The sequence below is a fragment of the Cucurbita moschata genome, unplaced genomic scaffold, assembly GCF_002738365.1.
Source record: "Cucurbita moschata cultivar Rifu unplaced genomic scaffold, Cmos_1.0 Cmo_Scf00028, whole genome shotgun sequence".
In the NCBI taxonomy this organism is placed as follows: domain Eukaryota; kingdom Viridiplantae; phylum Streptophyta; class Magnoliopsida; order Cucurbitales; family Cucurbitaceae; genus Cucurbita; species Cucurbita moschata.
In genome coordinates, this window is record NW_019268544.1 from 3,051,308 (window position 1) to 3,066,509 (window position 15,202).

General features: G+C 36.6%; 4 protein-coding genes across 4 annotated transcripts; 3 read left to right on the forward strand and 1 right to left on the reverse strand.

The window, feature by feature from the left end:
* Positions 1-1,208: 1,208 nt before the first annotated feature.
* On the forward strand, positions 1,209-2,912 carry LOC111463134 (AAA-ATPase At2g18193-like). The gene is made up of 2 exons (XM_023106962.1): positions 1,209-2,288; positions 2,364-2,912. The coding sequence occupies exons 1-2, from the start codon at positions 1,290-1,292 to the stop codon at positions 2,841-2,843; spliced, it is 1,479 nt and encodes a 492-aa protein (XP_022962730.1). The 5' UTR covers positions 1,209-1,289; the 3' UTR covers positions 2,844-2,912.
* A 1,588-nt stretch (positions 2,913-4,500) lies between these two features.
* Positions 4,501-6,371, forward strand: LOC111463099 (AAA-ATPase At2g18193-like). The gene is made up of 2 exons (XM_023106912.1): positions 4,501-5,663; positions 5,739-6,371. Exons 1-2 carry the CDS (start codon positions 4,665-4,667, stop codon positions 6,153-6,155), a joined length of 1,416 nt encoding a protein of 471 aa, XP_022962680.1. The 5' UTR covers positions 4,501-4,664; the 3' UTR covers positions 6,156-6,371.
* A 794-nt stretch (positions 6,372-7,165) lies between these two features.
* Positions 7,166-12,754, forward strand: LOC111463100 (phosphatidylinositol/phosphatidylcholine transfer protein SFH12-like). Its single transcript, XM_023106913.1, has 15 exons — positions 7,166-7,490; positions 7,767-7,888; positions 8,236-8,488; positions 8,950-9,049; positions 9,179-9,445; positions 9,679-9,756; positions 9,855-9,956; positions 10,031-10,080; positions 10,180-10,279; positions 10,383-10,433; positions 10,603-10,695; positions 11,524-11,644; positions 11,849-12,231; positions 12,311-12,385; positions 12,509-12,754. The coding sequence occupies exons 2-15, from the start codon at positions 7,861-7,863 to the stop codon at positions 12,524-12,526; spliced, it is 1,719 nt and encodes a 572-aa protein (XP_022962681.1). The 5' UTR covers positions 7,166-7,490; positions 7,767-7,860; the 3' UTR covers positions 12,527-12,754.
* A 230-nt stretch (positions 12,755-12,984) lies between these two features.
* LOC111463101 (transcription factor bHLH110-like) lies at positions 12,985-15,202 on the reverse strand. The gene is made up of 6 exons (XM_023106914.1): positions 15,006-15,202; positions 14,437-14,926; positions 14,295-14,360; positions 14,070-14,135; positions 13,927-13,986; positions 12,985-13,115 (listed from the first exon to the last, which is right to left on the reverse strand). Exons 1-6 carry the CDS (start codon positions 15,107-15,109, stop codon positions 13,011-13,013), a joined length of 891 nt encoding a protein of 296 aa, XP_022962682.1. The 5' UTR covers positions 15,110-15,202; the 3' UTR covers positions 12,985-13,010.

The window sequence follows — 15,202 nt, forward strand, 5'->3', positions numbered from 1 at the left end:
TTTTTTTTTTTTTTTTTTTTTTCAGGAAGAAGATGAGTGACAGTGACAGCTAAGAATGGTTTTAAGAAGACAACTTCGTGGAAGAAAATCATTGCTTAATCCTTATATTCGGATTCGCTTCATTTCTATTTCATGTATATAAAGTCATCTTTTTTTTTTTCGATTTTTTTTTCCTTACACAAACTTGCTAGAATCGATATTCCTTCATGAAAATTTTAGATCCACGAGTTAAATGGACATTGGACATTTATGCTCTCAATATGCGTTGCTTTTGTCGAAAATTTATGCCATTTTCAATGAATTTTTACTTTTATAGACTATTGATGTTTGTTAGTGTTTTTATTTTAGGATTTCGAAATTAATAAAAATCTCAACTTTGAATTTTTTCTAAAAATTGAACAAAGAAAAAATCAATAGTACCGGTTAAAAAAAAAAAAACATGAAACATTAAAAAATTTTTAATATTCATAAAGGATGAAAATTATCTATTTACCTTCATCTCTAAATTTTTTAATTTTTTTTTAAGTTGAGGGGTATCAATATTTTTTAAGTTTTTAATAGTGGATAGGTGAATGAAAAAAAAAATTAATAACAACCTAGATAAAAAGTAAAAAAAAAGAAGAAAGTTTTAAAATAATATTTATGATTAATCTATGAATAAAAACCATTTAAAAAAAATAAAAGTGATGGTAACAATTCTAGAAGTATTAATGAATGTTTTAAAAAATCAACAAAGGTTATTTTTTAAATAAAGTATTTTTATAAAGATGGTATTAGAGAATAAGGGGTATATATATATATATATATATATATCGAACATATTAAAGATTACTTTTAATTATTTTCTACCCAACAAGGAATTTTGGTCATTTATATTGCTTCACTCTGAGTACAAAATCATGATTGATTGTACCAATTTTCTTCAATAATTTACCCAAATAAAATTACTTAATATGTTTAAAATATAATTCTTTTTTTTCTTTTTAGTTATTTTTATTATTTTAAGTTTGATAAACAAAATCTTTAAATTTTAGGTCCAATAAAAGTTCGACATTGATTTGAGGATTAATAAGAAAGAAGAGCATGTTTTAGTAATAAGTGACATTAAAACCAACAAATTTAGAAATGGATTTGAGAAATAATAAACCAACGTGAGCCTGTTTCAGTAATAAGTGGCTTGTTGTGTTGGTGCACAAGCTTGCAGAGTGGAAGGTAGAGCTATAAATTGTGGCGCTCATCGGCATCCCTCGGCCACCCTACGGGATTCCGACGCTTAATTGGCTCTAGCCATGTTCAGTTTCAAGGATATGCCTCCGTCCGCAGCTTCCCTGTTCGCGGCGTATGCCTCCTTCGCCACTTCCATGATGATGATCCGTTCCATAACCAACGACCTTCTTCCTCCCAAACTCATCTCCTTCATCTCCTCCATTTTCAACTATTTTTTCACCCTTAAATCCTCTCCTCAGACCACCCTTGTCATCAAGAATAAGACTAACTACGCCAAAAACCAGGTATTCGATGCTGCCGAGATCTACCTCCGTACCAAAATCAGCCCCTCAATGGATCGTCTCGCGGCCTCCAAAACTCCCAGGCAGCACAGAGTTTCCCTCTCCATGGATAAGGATCAGGAAATTGTAGATCAATTTCAAGACATTCATCTCAAATGGCGCTTTGTCGCCGAGAAAACGAAGGAAGATCGTCAGCATATCGAGGAGAAACGCCATTACGAGCTTTCTTTCCATAAGAAATTCATGGATAAAGTAGTGGATTTCTATTTGCCTTACATCTTACGAAGAGCCAAGGAGATTAAAGCCATGGAGAATGTTTCCAAACTCTGTAGTCAAAATTTATCGTACAGTGACGATTTTGGTGATGAGAGATGTCGAGGGAATTGGGGATCCATCGGTCTGGAGCATCCGGCGACGTTCGATACTCTGGCGATGGATCCTGATTTGAAGAAGATGATAATCGATGATTTGGATCGATTCTTGAAGCGGAAGGAATTTTATCGCAAGGTTGGAAAGGCTTGGAAGAGAGGCTACTTGTTGTACGGTCCACCTGGTACGGGGAAATCGAGCTTAATCGCCGCCATGGCTAATTACCTCAAGTTTGATATCTACGATTTAGATCTCACAGATATCTGCAGCAATAGCGAGCTGAGAAGATCGTTACTCTCCACTTCAAATCGCTCGATTTTGGTGATTGAGGATATCGATTGCAGCGTTAATTTGCAGAATCGGGCCAATAGCGACGACGAAAGCGAAAATAACGACGATTACAGAAGCAAGGTAGGGTTTCCCCCATTTTTCCCCTTCCGAATTAGTCTGAATAATCGAAATTGAAATTTGTGTGATGAATTGCAGTTGACGCTGTCTGGTATGCTTAATTTCATGGATGGATTGTGGTCGAGCTGCGGCGATGAGAGGATCATCGTCCTCACGACGAATCACAAGGACCGATTGGATCCAGCGCTGTTGCGACCTGGTCGAATGGACGTCCATATATACTTGAGCTACTGCACCTCAAAGGCGTTCGAGGCTTTAACCACCAATTACCTCGGCGGCGGAGCTATTCATCACCCGCTGTACGAAGAAATCAAAGCGCTGATCGAGTACGCCAACGTGACTCCGGCGGAGGTTGCGGAAGAGCTGATGAAGGACGACGACATTGACATCGTGATGGAAGGTTTAGCCAAGTTCGTGAAGCTAAAGAGAGAGGAACAGAATGGTGGAAATAAGGCGCCGGAGAAAGAAGGCAATGAGATGGAGGTCGTCGGTGGCCGTCGTCGAAGAAAATGGGAGTCTACCAAAAATCACGGCGAAGAAAGTAACAGAGAATTTTGAGGGACGGACAAAAATTAGAGAGTTTTTATTTTTATTTAATTTTCATATAGATTGGTATATTATACGACAGGGACCATATGGTAGGATTTTGTTTAATTAGTTTAATTAGTTTAATTTTAATTCTTCTAAAAAAAAGTTTATAATTAATATTTTTAAATTTACATGATAATGTTTAAAATAATTAAATAAACTTATTTTTGAATATGATAAATATTTTTTAAATAAAATAGAAAATTGAGGAATATTTTTTATAATTTAGTTTTTTTTTTTCTCTTAAAACTTATTTTTTACACATAATGGAAGTGAAGTAAGCCCATGGAAACGGATGAGGAAAAAATTAATGAAAGTCGACTAGGAATGGAACCGAATCGAGTTGGTTGGGTCCTTCAATATATAAGAAACCAATCAATCAGTCTATAGATTCAACCCCTAATAGTCTACCAGTAGGAGACATGTTCATTGTCTTTTCCATTTCTTACCTCGTCTTTAAGAATGAATTTTTTAATATAAAAATGAGTATTAAATTGTAATTATAAATAGGGAATTTTCACAAACTCCAACATTATTCGACCACTGTAGAGAGGAAAAGAGGAGAGGGTAAGGAGGAAGAAGGTTTGTATCGGCCTCTTATTTTTTACCAAGTTGAAAACTTTAGCATTCAAATTGCTCCACTCTTTTGTTTAATCATTCTATTTAAAAATGAGATATTTTTATTTTTATTTTCATAAATTAAACAGAACAAAACCATTAGTCTCAATGAGCTATTTTATTCCATAATGGACTGTTTAAAGTTGAATTTTACATGTTTAGAATTTTTTTTTTTCTAGTTATTTTTATTATTATATATAAAAAAAAAAACTTTCAATTTTGAATTTTAAAAATTGATTAGGTCATTTTTACCACGTGAACCAATAAATAAAAAATTATAATTTTAATATGAATTTGGAGATCTAAATTCTCATTTCTACCTATTTTAAAATTAAAATACACATAAATTTTTAATTTATAAAAAAAAAACTAACCAGTTATTTAAAGTACTAAAGATAAAAATATTTAATACTAATAAGGAGTTGGGATATTGATTCGAGGATTAATAACAACATCGTTCTTCAATGTTTTAAGTTAGACTGAAATATTTTTTTAAACGGGTCAAAATTTTCAAACAAAATAACTTTTATTAAATAATTAACTAAATAAAATGGGTATTCAAATTTTTGTTTTTAATAAAAATATAGTTTGTATAATATTTATTAATTTATTTTCAAACATATTCCACTCACTTCAAATATATATTATAAAAAATTATCTCCTAGTTCAAATTATTTGATGGAGCTCTTCCCGAATAAATAAAAAAAATTATGAAGTTAAATAAAAATAAATATATATAATTATCTCGAAAATAAAAAATTATTTTTTAAAAAAATTAAGAATAAATTTAGTTCCGTGTACTTTTACTCCAGTTTAAAGAGGAATACGTGAACCAACCAAACTAACCCAATCTATAAAATTTTTATTTATTTAAATATGTCTAAATTCATAACTCAATTCAAATTATATTTAGGTTGGGTTGATAGAGTTTACAAGGTCGTTTATTTTTTTTAATACTATAATAAGTAAAAACATATTATTAATTTAAAGTATGAAAGAAAAAAAAAAAAAAAAGACTTCAAAAAAGCATAATATTACAATAGGGAGGTTCCTTGCAACATCCCCAACCTTGGAGCACAAGCTTGCAGAGTGGAAGGCAGAGCTATAAAGTCTGGCGTTGATCGGCATCCCTTCTTCACCCTACTGAACTCCGACGCTTAATTAGCCTTAACGATGTTGAATTTCAAGGAAATGCCTCCGTCCGCTTCTTCCCTGTTCGCGGCGTATGCCTCCTTCGCCACTTCCATGATGATGATCCGTTCCATAACCAACGACCTTCTTCCTCCCCAACTCATCTCCTTCATCTCCTCCATTTTCACCTACTTTTTCCCCCCGAAATCCTCCCCTCAGACCACCCTTGTCATCGAGAAAAAGACGAACTACAACAAAAACCAGGTATTCGAAGCTGCCGAGATCTACCTTCGTACCAAAATCAGCCCCTCAATGGACCGTCTCAAGGTCTCCAAAACTCCCAGGCAGCAGAGAGTTTCCCTCTCCATGGAAAAGGATCAAGAAATTGTAGATCAATTCGAAGACATTCATCTCAAATGGCGCTTCGTCGCCGAGAAAAAGAAGGAAGGTAATGAGTTTGTCAAGGAGAAACGCCATTACGAGCTTGTTTTCGATAAGAAATTCATGGATAAAGTAGTGGATTTCTATTTGCCTTACATCTTACGAAGAGCCAAGGAGATTACAGAAATGGAGAATGTTTCCAAACTCTGTAGTCAAAATTTATCGTACAGTGACGATTTTGGTGATGAGAGATGTCGAGGGAATTGGGGATCCATCGGTCTGGAGCATCCGGCGACGTTCGATACTCTGGCGATGGATCCTGATTTGAAGAAGATGATAATCGATGATTTGGATCGATTCTTGAAGCGGAAGGAATTTTATCGCAAGGTTGGAAAGGCTTGGAAGAGAGGCTACTTGTTGTACGGTCCACCTGGTACGGGGAAATCGAGCTTAATCGCCGCCATGGCTAATTACCTCAAGTTTGATATCTACGATTTAGATCTCACAGATATCTGCAGCAATAGCGAGCTGAGAAGATCGTTACTCTCCACTTCAAATCGCTCGATTTTGGTGATTGAGGATATCGATTGCAGCGTTAATTTGCAGAATCGGGCCAATAGCGACGACGAAAGCGAAAATAACGACGATTACAGAAGCAAGGTAGGGTTTCCCCCATTTTTCCCCTCCCGAATTAGTCTGAATAATCGAAATTGAAATTTGTGTGATGAATTGCAGTTGACGCTGTCTGGTATGCTTAATTTTATGGATGGATTGTGGTCGAGCTGCGGCGATGAGAGGATCATCGTTCTCACGACGAATCACAAGGACCGATTAGATCCAGCGCTGTTGCGACCTGGTCGAATGGACGTCCATATCCACTTGAGCTACTGCTCCTCAAAGGCGTTCGAGGCTTTAACCACCAATTACCTCGGCGGCGGAGCTATTCATCACCCGCTGTACGAAGAAATCGAAGCGCTGGTCGAGCACGCCAATGTGACTCCGGCGGAGGTTGCGGAAGAACTGATGAAGGACGACGACATTGACATCGTGATGGAAGGTTTAGCCAAGTTTGTGAAGCGAAAGAGAGAGGAACAGAATGATGGAAATAACGCGGCGGAGGAAGAAGGTAATGAGATAGTGGAAGAACAGTGAAGAGAAGAAAAGGCGGCGGCGGACTTAGAAGGTACGGAAGAAGACTTGGAATTGGAAATGGAAATGGAGGCCGTCGGTGGTCGTCGTCGAAGAAAATAATAATTTAACAGAGAATTTTGAAGGATGTTAGAACATCGGAGAAAAATAATAATAATTTAAGAATAATTCCGAGAGTTTATTTTTATTTAATTTTTATATAGATTGGTATATTGTACGGACAGGACCATATAGTATGATATTTGTTTAATTAGTTTAATTTTAATTCTACTAATTGAGCAATGTTTATTATAATTTAGTTTTTTTTTCTCTCTCTTAAAACTCATTTTTCACACATGATGGAAACAATGTTTACTCGTGTGGGCCTTATTTTTGTAAGCCCAAGTAAGAACCGATGAAAGCTGACCAAGAATGAAACCTACTCGAGTTGGTTGGATCCTTCAATATAAAAATAAGGCAATCGATCAATCAGTAGATTCAACCCTCAATTAAGGGTCCCACACGAGAACTGAAGCAAGCAATTCGATGACAAATGTCATAGAATTATAATTTCGTTGTCCGATACGATTATAAATGTAAGATGAAAGGTGGAAAAATACGGAATAAAAGAGACTAAAAAACAATTTCATTTATAACTTTTATTTTTTATTTTTGGAGACTTAATTCAACTAAAAAATTAAAAACATTATGACAAATATATATATATATATGAGAACGTCAGCAATAAATAAATATTTAACTAACCATTCAATGGAATTTAATTACAAAAGTTATATAATAAAATTTAATTTCAAAAGAATGTATTTGAAAGAATTTATCTTTTAAAGTATTTATATCTATAAATAAAATTAAAATTTCAAACACCTATCTTAAAGTATTTAAATTGCATCAAGAAGCCACGTGGCGGAAAGAGAAAGCGAACGTAAGGAATAAAAATAGAGGTGCACGCAGGAGATTCATTTAGCGGGAAACAAGAAGGGAGACGTTAGGGTAGTTGGGTATAGACGGTAATGAAGTATAGTTGAGGCGTGGGGTTTCGCGGGTTTCGCTTCGCCGGAATCAGAAATCTCTGAGAATTGGAGGCGGTAACATTTCGATGGATATCCATCCGTAGCTGAATGGATCGACCACCAAACACCGAATCTTTTCAATCAACAACTTAACCATCTTTCTCTCTCTCTCTCTCTCTCTTCTAATCCTCCTTTTCTTATGCTCTGTAATCGTGTAACCTTCTTGTCTCTCCACCTTTTTCTTACAACCTCTCTCGTTTTTTTCCCCTCAATATAATCGCCCCTCGCTGCCTACTTCGATTTCCTGCCCCTCACGTTTCACCTTCTTGTAATTTCTCTGTTCTTTTCTTTTTCTCTTGCTTGCGTTCGATCTTTGTAGGTTTGCCCACCTGAGGGAGCTCGTTTGCCTATTACGTGAATGTGTTTTGATAGGCATTTTAGTTTATTGTGATTAATGTCTGGCATTTGCGTTTAGAGTTTTGGCCGATTAGGTTGAAGATTGGGAAATTTTGAGTGGGGTTTTCTTTTTATTGACTTATTTTTTGGGGTTTTGAAGGTATCTGTATTTATTGGGGATTTTCTTTTAATGATCGTCTTTTTCCAGGCCGGGCATTAGGAGAAGAATCGCAATATGAGTGCTTGATTCATCTCTTTAATGCGTAACCTGTTTCAATTAACAAACCCAAAAACACGCCATCATGTCCGGACCGATATTTTCCAAACCAGGTATGTTTGTAATCCATTCTGTTGCATTCGTTCTTCCATTGTTGGATCTTTCCCTTTTTCTGATATTCTCTCCTCGTTTGTTTTTCATTATTGTTTCTTCGATTACGAATCCTTCCCTTGTTTCGTTTATGGATCTTTCGGTTTTGCAAGAATGTTCAAATGTGTTCAAGTAATCGAATGAAAATGGTTAAATTGAATGACAGTCACATAGACTCAATAGTGTAAGATGTTTGCGGCAAGAGATTGTTGGAGCTGAACACAAATTCAAACATGGATAACTAATATAATCAATCGTTCCTTTATTTACCTGAAGTTTGACAAGTTATTTTAATTTGTACTTGTTGAAGGGTCTGATCTTGAGAGCTCTGAGGATGAGAGGAATACATCCATTGGGTCCTTCAAGCAGAAGGCAGCCCTTGCCTCCTCCATGTTCAGGCATTCTATGACACGAAGGGGTAGGAGAAGTAGTAGAGTCACATCTATGAGAATTGAAGATGTGCATGACACAGAGGAGCTGCGGGCTGTCGATTCCTTTCGCCAAGCATTGATTTTGGAGGAGTTACTACCTTGCAAGCATGATGACTATCACATGATGCTCAGGTTTTCTTTTCTCTTATCCTTCTATAACTCCATGTTTTATCACTGGTCCATGGACCAGTGAGAATTGTTGGGAGGGAGTCCATATTGGCTAATTTAGAGGTTGATCATGAATTTATAAGTAGGGAATACATCTCCATAGGAAAGCCCAAAGCAAAGCCACGAGAGTTTATGCTCAAAGTGGACGACATCATACCATTGTGGAGAGCTATGGTTCCTAACATGGTATTAGAGCCCATAATTTATGATCCTAATATAATTCTTGTAACAGAGGGAAGCCCTTAACTCCCCTTTCTTCATTCTCTTACAACTACATATTCTCTTGATTGGGATCTGTCCCAATTTTCAAGATTAATCTTCCACAGTATAGGGCAAGCACCACTATTGAACAAGTATATGATTTTTTTAAAGAAATTTCTTTTCAGTTTTTATGTTATAGTCTTACAACATTTCATTGGACATAGATTCTTGAAGGCCAGGAAGTTTGATATTGAGAAAACAAAGCAAATGTGGACTGACATGCTCCAATGGCGTAAAGAATTTGGTGCTGACACCATAATGGAGGTATTGGATGTAGAAATATTTGCTTAGGTTCTACAAATTCTCTGTATCTTTCCCCTGTAAACCAAGTCCCAAATTTTGAACTCCCCAATCGAACTAACTGACATTTCTTCTTTTTCCCCCACTCTTAAGGATTTTGTATTCGAGGAGCTTGATCAAGTCTTAGATTATTATCCTCAAGGGAATCATGGTGTAGATAAGGAAGGAAGGCCAGTATATATTGAGAAATTGGGCATGGTGGATCCCACCAAGTTGATGCAAGTCACTGATATTGAACGCTATCTGAAATACCATGTACGAGAGTTTGAGAGGACATTCGCGGTAAAGTTTCCTGCCTGTTCAATAGCTTCCAAGAGGCACATTGATCAAAGTACAACAATCTTGGACGTTCAGGGAGTGGTAAGTATGTCAATAGTAATATTTATTAATGGGGAATAATTAGTTGCAGACAAATGTTTTATGCAAGAATCATAGAGATTTATCGTCGTGGTATATGATATTGATGTGCACTGACTTGGAGAACTAGCTGATCTAAAAAATTTGTGTCCTTTGTGTTTCAAATTTTTTTTTTTTTTTTCCTTTCCCTTTTCCAATTTCACGGTGCAGCTTTCAAAATAGAACTGATTTGACAGGGACTTAAAAGCTTCAATAAGATTGCTCGGGAACTCATCTCCCGCCTTCAGAAAATTGATGGCGAGAACTATCCGGAGGTACTGTGGAATATTTGGTTTTCAGTTCTATGGAATGTTCATTTTACTCTATACTACGTCCTATACTGAACCCCAAAAGTGGTCAAATGTGAATGCAGACCTTAAATCGTATGTTCATCATTAATGCTGGTTCCGGATTTAGAATGCTGTGGAACACTGTAAAATCTTTTCTAGATCCTAAAACCACTGCAAAGATCCATGTAAATATGCTTCTCTGATCTCATCTTTGCCATAGTAAATTGTAGCAGATGTAATTAATTAGTAAACTTGCCAGGTTCTTGGAAATAAATACCAAAGCAAGTTGCTGGAAATTATTGATTCCAGGTATGTTACTGAAGAGACAGTAAACTTTCACGTATCGTATAAATTTGGAAATGTTCATGCAAAGTTTTGCCCTCCTGTTGTGGTGTCATGTTGCACCAGTGAATTGCCAGAGTTTCTTGGAGGCACCTGTACCTGTGCTGATCAAGGAGGGTGCATGCGTTCTGATAAAGGTCCATGGAAGGACCCAAATATATTGAAGGTCCCAATTTTTATCTCCAATTGTGTTACTTTCCATCTTTGGTTACAACTTCACCTGACTTTTACAATAACTTGGCTGTTTTAAATAATTGATGAACTCGCAGATGGTCAGCAATGGAACCCATAAATGTTCAGTGATATCTAGGGACAACGAGGTTTTTTTTCTTTTCTTGAGCTTAGCCTGCGTCCTTCTGGTTTCTTGTTTGAGTTTCCATTTTTTATTCTATTCATATGATCTCTTTTAATATTATGAGCTAGCATTTTGGTTCTTTCCGATTGATAAATTTTTTTGCATTTGTTATGCTTAATCGACTGGTGCAACAGGAAGCATTTCCTGATTTTAAGGATGTTTGCTCCATCTCCTCCAAACATCCTTTTAATCACGTTCAGCGTCCACTCCTGTCTCCTCTCCATGAGGTAAGTGAGCAAGAATTCAAGATTTGTTAGCTGAAATTTAATTTGCTTCACATCGATGAGTTCAATATTAATGGTTCTCAGTCTAAGCAGTAAGAATCCAATGTCTTTTAGAATTACAAGCAACCATTAATTGTAATAGCCTAAGCCCACCGCTAGCAAATATTGTCCACTTCGACCCGTTACATATCGCCGTCAGCCTCACGGTTTTAGAACGCACTACTAAGGAGAGGTTTCTACATCCTAATAAGGAATGCTTCATTTCCGTCTCCAACCGACGTGGGATCTCACAATCCACCCTCTCTTGGGGACCCAACGTCCTCGCTAGCACAACGTCTGGTGTCTGGCTCTGATATCATTTGTAATAGCCCAAGCTCACCGCTAGCGAATATTGTCCGCTTCGACTCATTATGTATCACCATCGGCCTCATGGTTTTAGAATGTGTCTACTAGGGACATGTTTCTACACTTTATAAGGAATGTTTCGTTTCCCTCTCAAATCGACGTGAGATCTCACATTAACTCTATAAAACCTCGTTTTAGCATCTGTTCCTATGCGTTGAGTAGATTTTTGCATGTCACAGAAGATTTTAAACTGGAGTAGTAATTTCCAGTTTCAGCCTGTGCCTTTGCTAGTAGAATTTGTTCTCTAGAGATGGCTCGTTTTGGGATTCTTAGCTAGCATAAATTTGCAGAACTGTGGATCTGTGTATACATATATGCAAACTGTTTTCTATATTTCGGGAAGTGTTGGATCAATTTCTTACCTCTAATGAAATAGCGCTAATTATATTTCTGAAGTCTAGCTGATACAAGAAAAAAACATGATAGGTTTCAATTACCAAGAATATTCGTGTGGCATACAACGAGGATTGTGTCCCCGTGGTTGATAAAACTGTGGATTTTGCATGGAAAAATGTGTCAAAAAAGAGCATGCCAGCCTCATCCAACGGTATATTATCTTTTTCTGATAGCTCTTTTTTAATTTATTCTTTTTAGTTATGCAATTTCATCTTTATACTGTAGAACGATAAAAACTTCTTTTTCTCCCAAAAGGGATGGAAATATTGGCAATATTTTGTTGGTTCGTATCTCTATTTCTACTAAGTTAATTTGGTCGTTTTTTCTTTTGGTATGTGTGTGCGCGCGCTGGCAGCAATGGATTTTGATATGGCTGGTTCAGGCGAGGTCCCTGGGGGTCTTAAATCAAAGATTTTGGCTAGTGTTTTGGCCTTCATCGTGGGAATTTCTGCTACGGTGAGGTTGGCTCGCACCATGCCTAACAAACTGACCAATGCCTCCATATACTCCGAACCATTTTACTATGTCGACGACTCTAACATGCTCAAGGGTCAGCCACCTTTATTTGAACCCTTGCCTGATTACATGTCAACCGTAAAACGCATGGCTAAATTGGAAGAGAGAGTCAATAACTTGTGCTCTAAACCTGCTGACCTGCCTCGCGAGAAAGAGGAACTACTCAATGCTGTAACAAGCCGTGTTGAAGCCCTCGAACAGGATCTTCTCGTAACCAAAAAGGTACCTCTATTGCTCAGTGATCAGTGGTCTTTTATAAGCTGTTTGAGTAGTAGTTCTGATCAGTAGTTTTTGCATATAGGTTCTGGAGGAAACACTAGCTAGACAAGAAGAGATTTTTGCTTATATTGAGAAGAGGAAGAAAAAGAAGAAACTGGTAATAATCTACTTTGACTAACCATATCATAAGCCAAGATCGTATTGTTTTTAGGCATGAGCACTAGAATCTTAGTGAACTGACTTGCTTGAATTTGGCTGGGATTGACTGTATGTATTGCAGTTATCGTTCCCCTGGTGATGGGATGAAAATGATCAGCCATGAGGCGTGGGGCGATCGCCTTGAACATCCATCTCTGCACTGTGTGTTAGAATCAGAGATCTGGTGAAGTCATTTTAATTTATGTACACATTATTTACTTATAATGTAAAATTAAGTCCTAGGTAACAAGAAGAAATCCCATTATCCTTATAAATGTGATGGGTGATGTAAATTAATAAAGTTTCTGCAAGAAATGAAATTGAAACACGTACGTTGTACAAATCAAAATGATTTGAAAATTGGAAAATACAACCAAAAGCTTATTTGTGGATCTCACTCCACCAAACAACATTATTGACATTCTTCTTTTTCAACTGAAACTGGAACAGCTATACAAGAAGCACAACCAAGAAGAAACCATTAAGAATACGTCTGTTTGTGATCTGAATTAGCTTTGTTTTTTGGCTGAGCTCTCTATTTTTGATGAAATATTTTGCGAATCTGTTGCAGTGTAGGCTCTTTCTTAATCATAGCCATGAATGAATGAGGCCCAAGAAAGAGGCATAAGGCATAGCCCTCTGCTCCTAAGATCTGGCCTTGGTTTTGCTCCATCTTCCTGGGTTGAACCCTGCAATTTTTTTGATAAATCTATGGCTTAGTGCTTCTTTCCATAGATCCTATTTACTATTCTTTTACATGTAAATAATATATTGTTTTTTTCCTAAGAGCAATAATATCATGTAACGTGCTTTACCCAGAAACCACCAAATGAAAAGAATATTACTTTTCAGATAATTCTGAACCAAATTATCTGAAAAATTAGGTCAAATAAAAAATATATATATATCTAAATGTAGGTGCCATGTCAGCAACAAACAGGTCAAATAATTTTTTATTATTAAACTTCTAATCCCAACCATAAAAGTTGATGGGTAATGTTAAAACACGCACTATCCAACTAATGTGAGATTTCACAATTCACTCTTTCAGTGTCCAGTGTTCTCGCTGACACTCGTTCCTTTTTCTAATCGATGTTGGACTAGACCCCCAATCCACCCATCTTCGAGGCTCAGCCTCCTTGCTGGCACATCCTCTCGTGTCTGACTCTGATATAATTTGTAATAGTTTAAGCCTACTATGAGCAAATATTGTCCTCCTTGGGTTTTCTCTTTCGAGCTTCCCTTCAAGGTTTTTAAAACGCGTTTACTAGAGAGCGGTTTCTACATCTTTGTAAAGAATGTTTCATTCTTTTCCGAACGATATTGTGTAATTTAAGCATAAGCTCTAGTGATTTTGCTTTTGCTTTCTCTAAAAAAAACCTCGTATTACTTATAAACTCATAATCATCCCTTTAATTAGCCAACGTAAGACTTCTCTTCCAAACAACCCGTAAATATATAAACACATAAACATAATATCATATGCGTATATCAACTTACAGGCTGCAGTTTCTGGTAGGGTTTGCTCTGAGACGACCCCAAATATGGCATGCTTAAAGTCTACAATGAAAGCCCAATTAAAATTACATCAGAAAATGTAAATATTATTGTTCATCATATGAATCAATAGAGAATAAACTCACCTCAACTTGGTCATGAAGAAACTGAATGTAGCCAATTGCTTCGGTTAGAACAGAGGAAGTATCAGTCTGAAAAAGATTGTTAAATTTATGGTAAGAAACTCAAATCAAGAACCAAGAACCAAGTATGGGTAAGTGGGGTTAGTTTTTTAAGCACATCAAACAGACCTAAGTGGGTTCTGAATCTCATAAAGGAAAGTGTTTATATATATATATCTATGCATATACCTTACCAAAAGGTGCAACCAGCCTTTGAAGTGCTGAAATCCTGTCGCCCAGTTTCTCTTTTCTCACCTGCAGTTCATATTTCAAAATTTAATCATCCACACAAAGAGTTTGGTCAGTTCTTGAAGTGGGTTGGAACCAATACCTTCAATGGTGGGCAGGATCTCTTTGATTCATGAGCATTGGACTTTTTAGCCAATGACGAGCTGTTAAGTGGTCTCTTTACTCTGTTGGAGCTGTTATTATGTATTGAATCTTGCACATACCCAAATAAGGCTCTCTTTTTGTTAAACCCACTTGAGAGCAACCCCAGATGCGGATCAGCAGCTTGTAATGATGAAGAAGACAACAAATCCAACGTTGAAGTAGTAGAAGTGCTGTTCCTTGTACTACTCGAAAAAACATTGCTGTAATAATTGGTATTGGATCCAGTTGATAGCCCTTGGAAACCTCCATAGCTTGTAGGAGATTGAACACAAGAATAGAGATTTGAAAGGTGGTGTTCGTTGGGTTGTTCTTGTTGTTGTTGTTGGTAATTTGATGAGAAATTGAACCATGGATTCTCATTCTCTCTTGAACATGGTAAGGTTTGATCCATTAAATAAGGGTTGTTGTTGTTGTAGGAATTTCCATCCCTGCATGTTCATGTGTATGAAAAAAAAAAAGGAGAGAAATGAATGCATGAATAATGAATGAAGAATTGTTGGAGCTTACAAGATGGTGTTGGGGATGCATTCATGAGTAAGAAGAGGTGGTCTTGGAGCTGGTACCAAGGATGAGTATCCACTGAATAGTTCTTGGAGATTTGCTGACTCCATGGAAAGGATTTGGAAGAAATATGGTGAATGATTTGAGGAGATGATGAGAGGTTTGTGTTCTTGTGTTCTTGTAAGAACAAAACCTAAATGGGT

Excerpts from the sequence above, each read along its gene's own strand:
- LOC111463134 (XM_023106962.1), top strand. The coding sequence starts at position 1,290 with ATGTTCAGTTTCAAGGATATGCCTCCGTCCGCAGCTTCCCTGTTCGCG. Across the intron at positions 2,289-2,363 it reads ACGACGATTACAGAAGCAAG|TTGACGCTGTCTGGTATGCT; the intron begins GTAGGGTTTCCC and ends GATGAATTGCAG.
- LOC111463099 (XM_023106912.1), top strand. The coding sequence starts at position 4,665 with ATGTTGAATTTCAAGGAAATGCCTCCGTCCGCTTCTTCCCTGTTCGCG. Across the intron at positions 5,664-5,738 it reads ACGACGATTACAGAAGCAAG|TTGACGCTGTCTGGTATGCT; the intron begins GTAGGGTTTCCC and ends GATGAATTGCAG.
- LOC111463100 (XM_023106913.1), top strand. The coding sequence starts at position 7,861 with ATGTCCGGACCGATATTTTCCAAACCAG. Across the intron at positions 9,446-9,678 it reads TCTTGGACGTTCAGGGAGTG|GGACTTAAAAGCTTCAATAA; the intron begins GTAAGTATGTCA and ends CTGATTTGACAG. Across the intron at positions 9,957-10,030 it reads AAACCACTGCAAAGATCCAT|GTTCTTGGAAATAAATACCA; the intron begins GTAAATATGCTT and ends TAAACTTGCCAG.
- LOC111463101 (XM_023106914.1), bottom strand. The coding sequence starts at position 15,109 with ATGGAGTCAGCAAATCTCCAAGAACTATTCAGTGGATACTCATCCTTG. Across the intron at positions 14,361-14,436 it reads GATCCTGCCCACCATTGAAG|GTGAGAAAAGAGAAACTGGG; the intron begins GTATTGGTTCCA and ends TATGAACTGCAG. Across the intron at positions 13,116-13,926 it reads CCTACCAGAAACTGCAGCCT|GGTTCAACCCAGGAAGATGG; the intron begins GTAAGTTGATAT and ends AAAAAATTGCAG.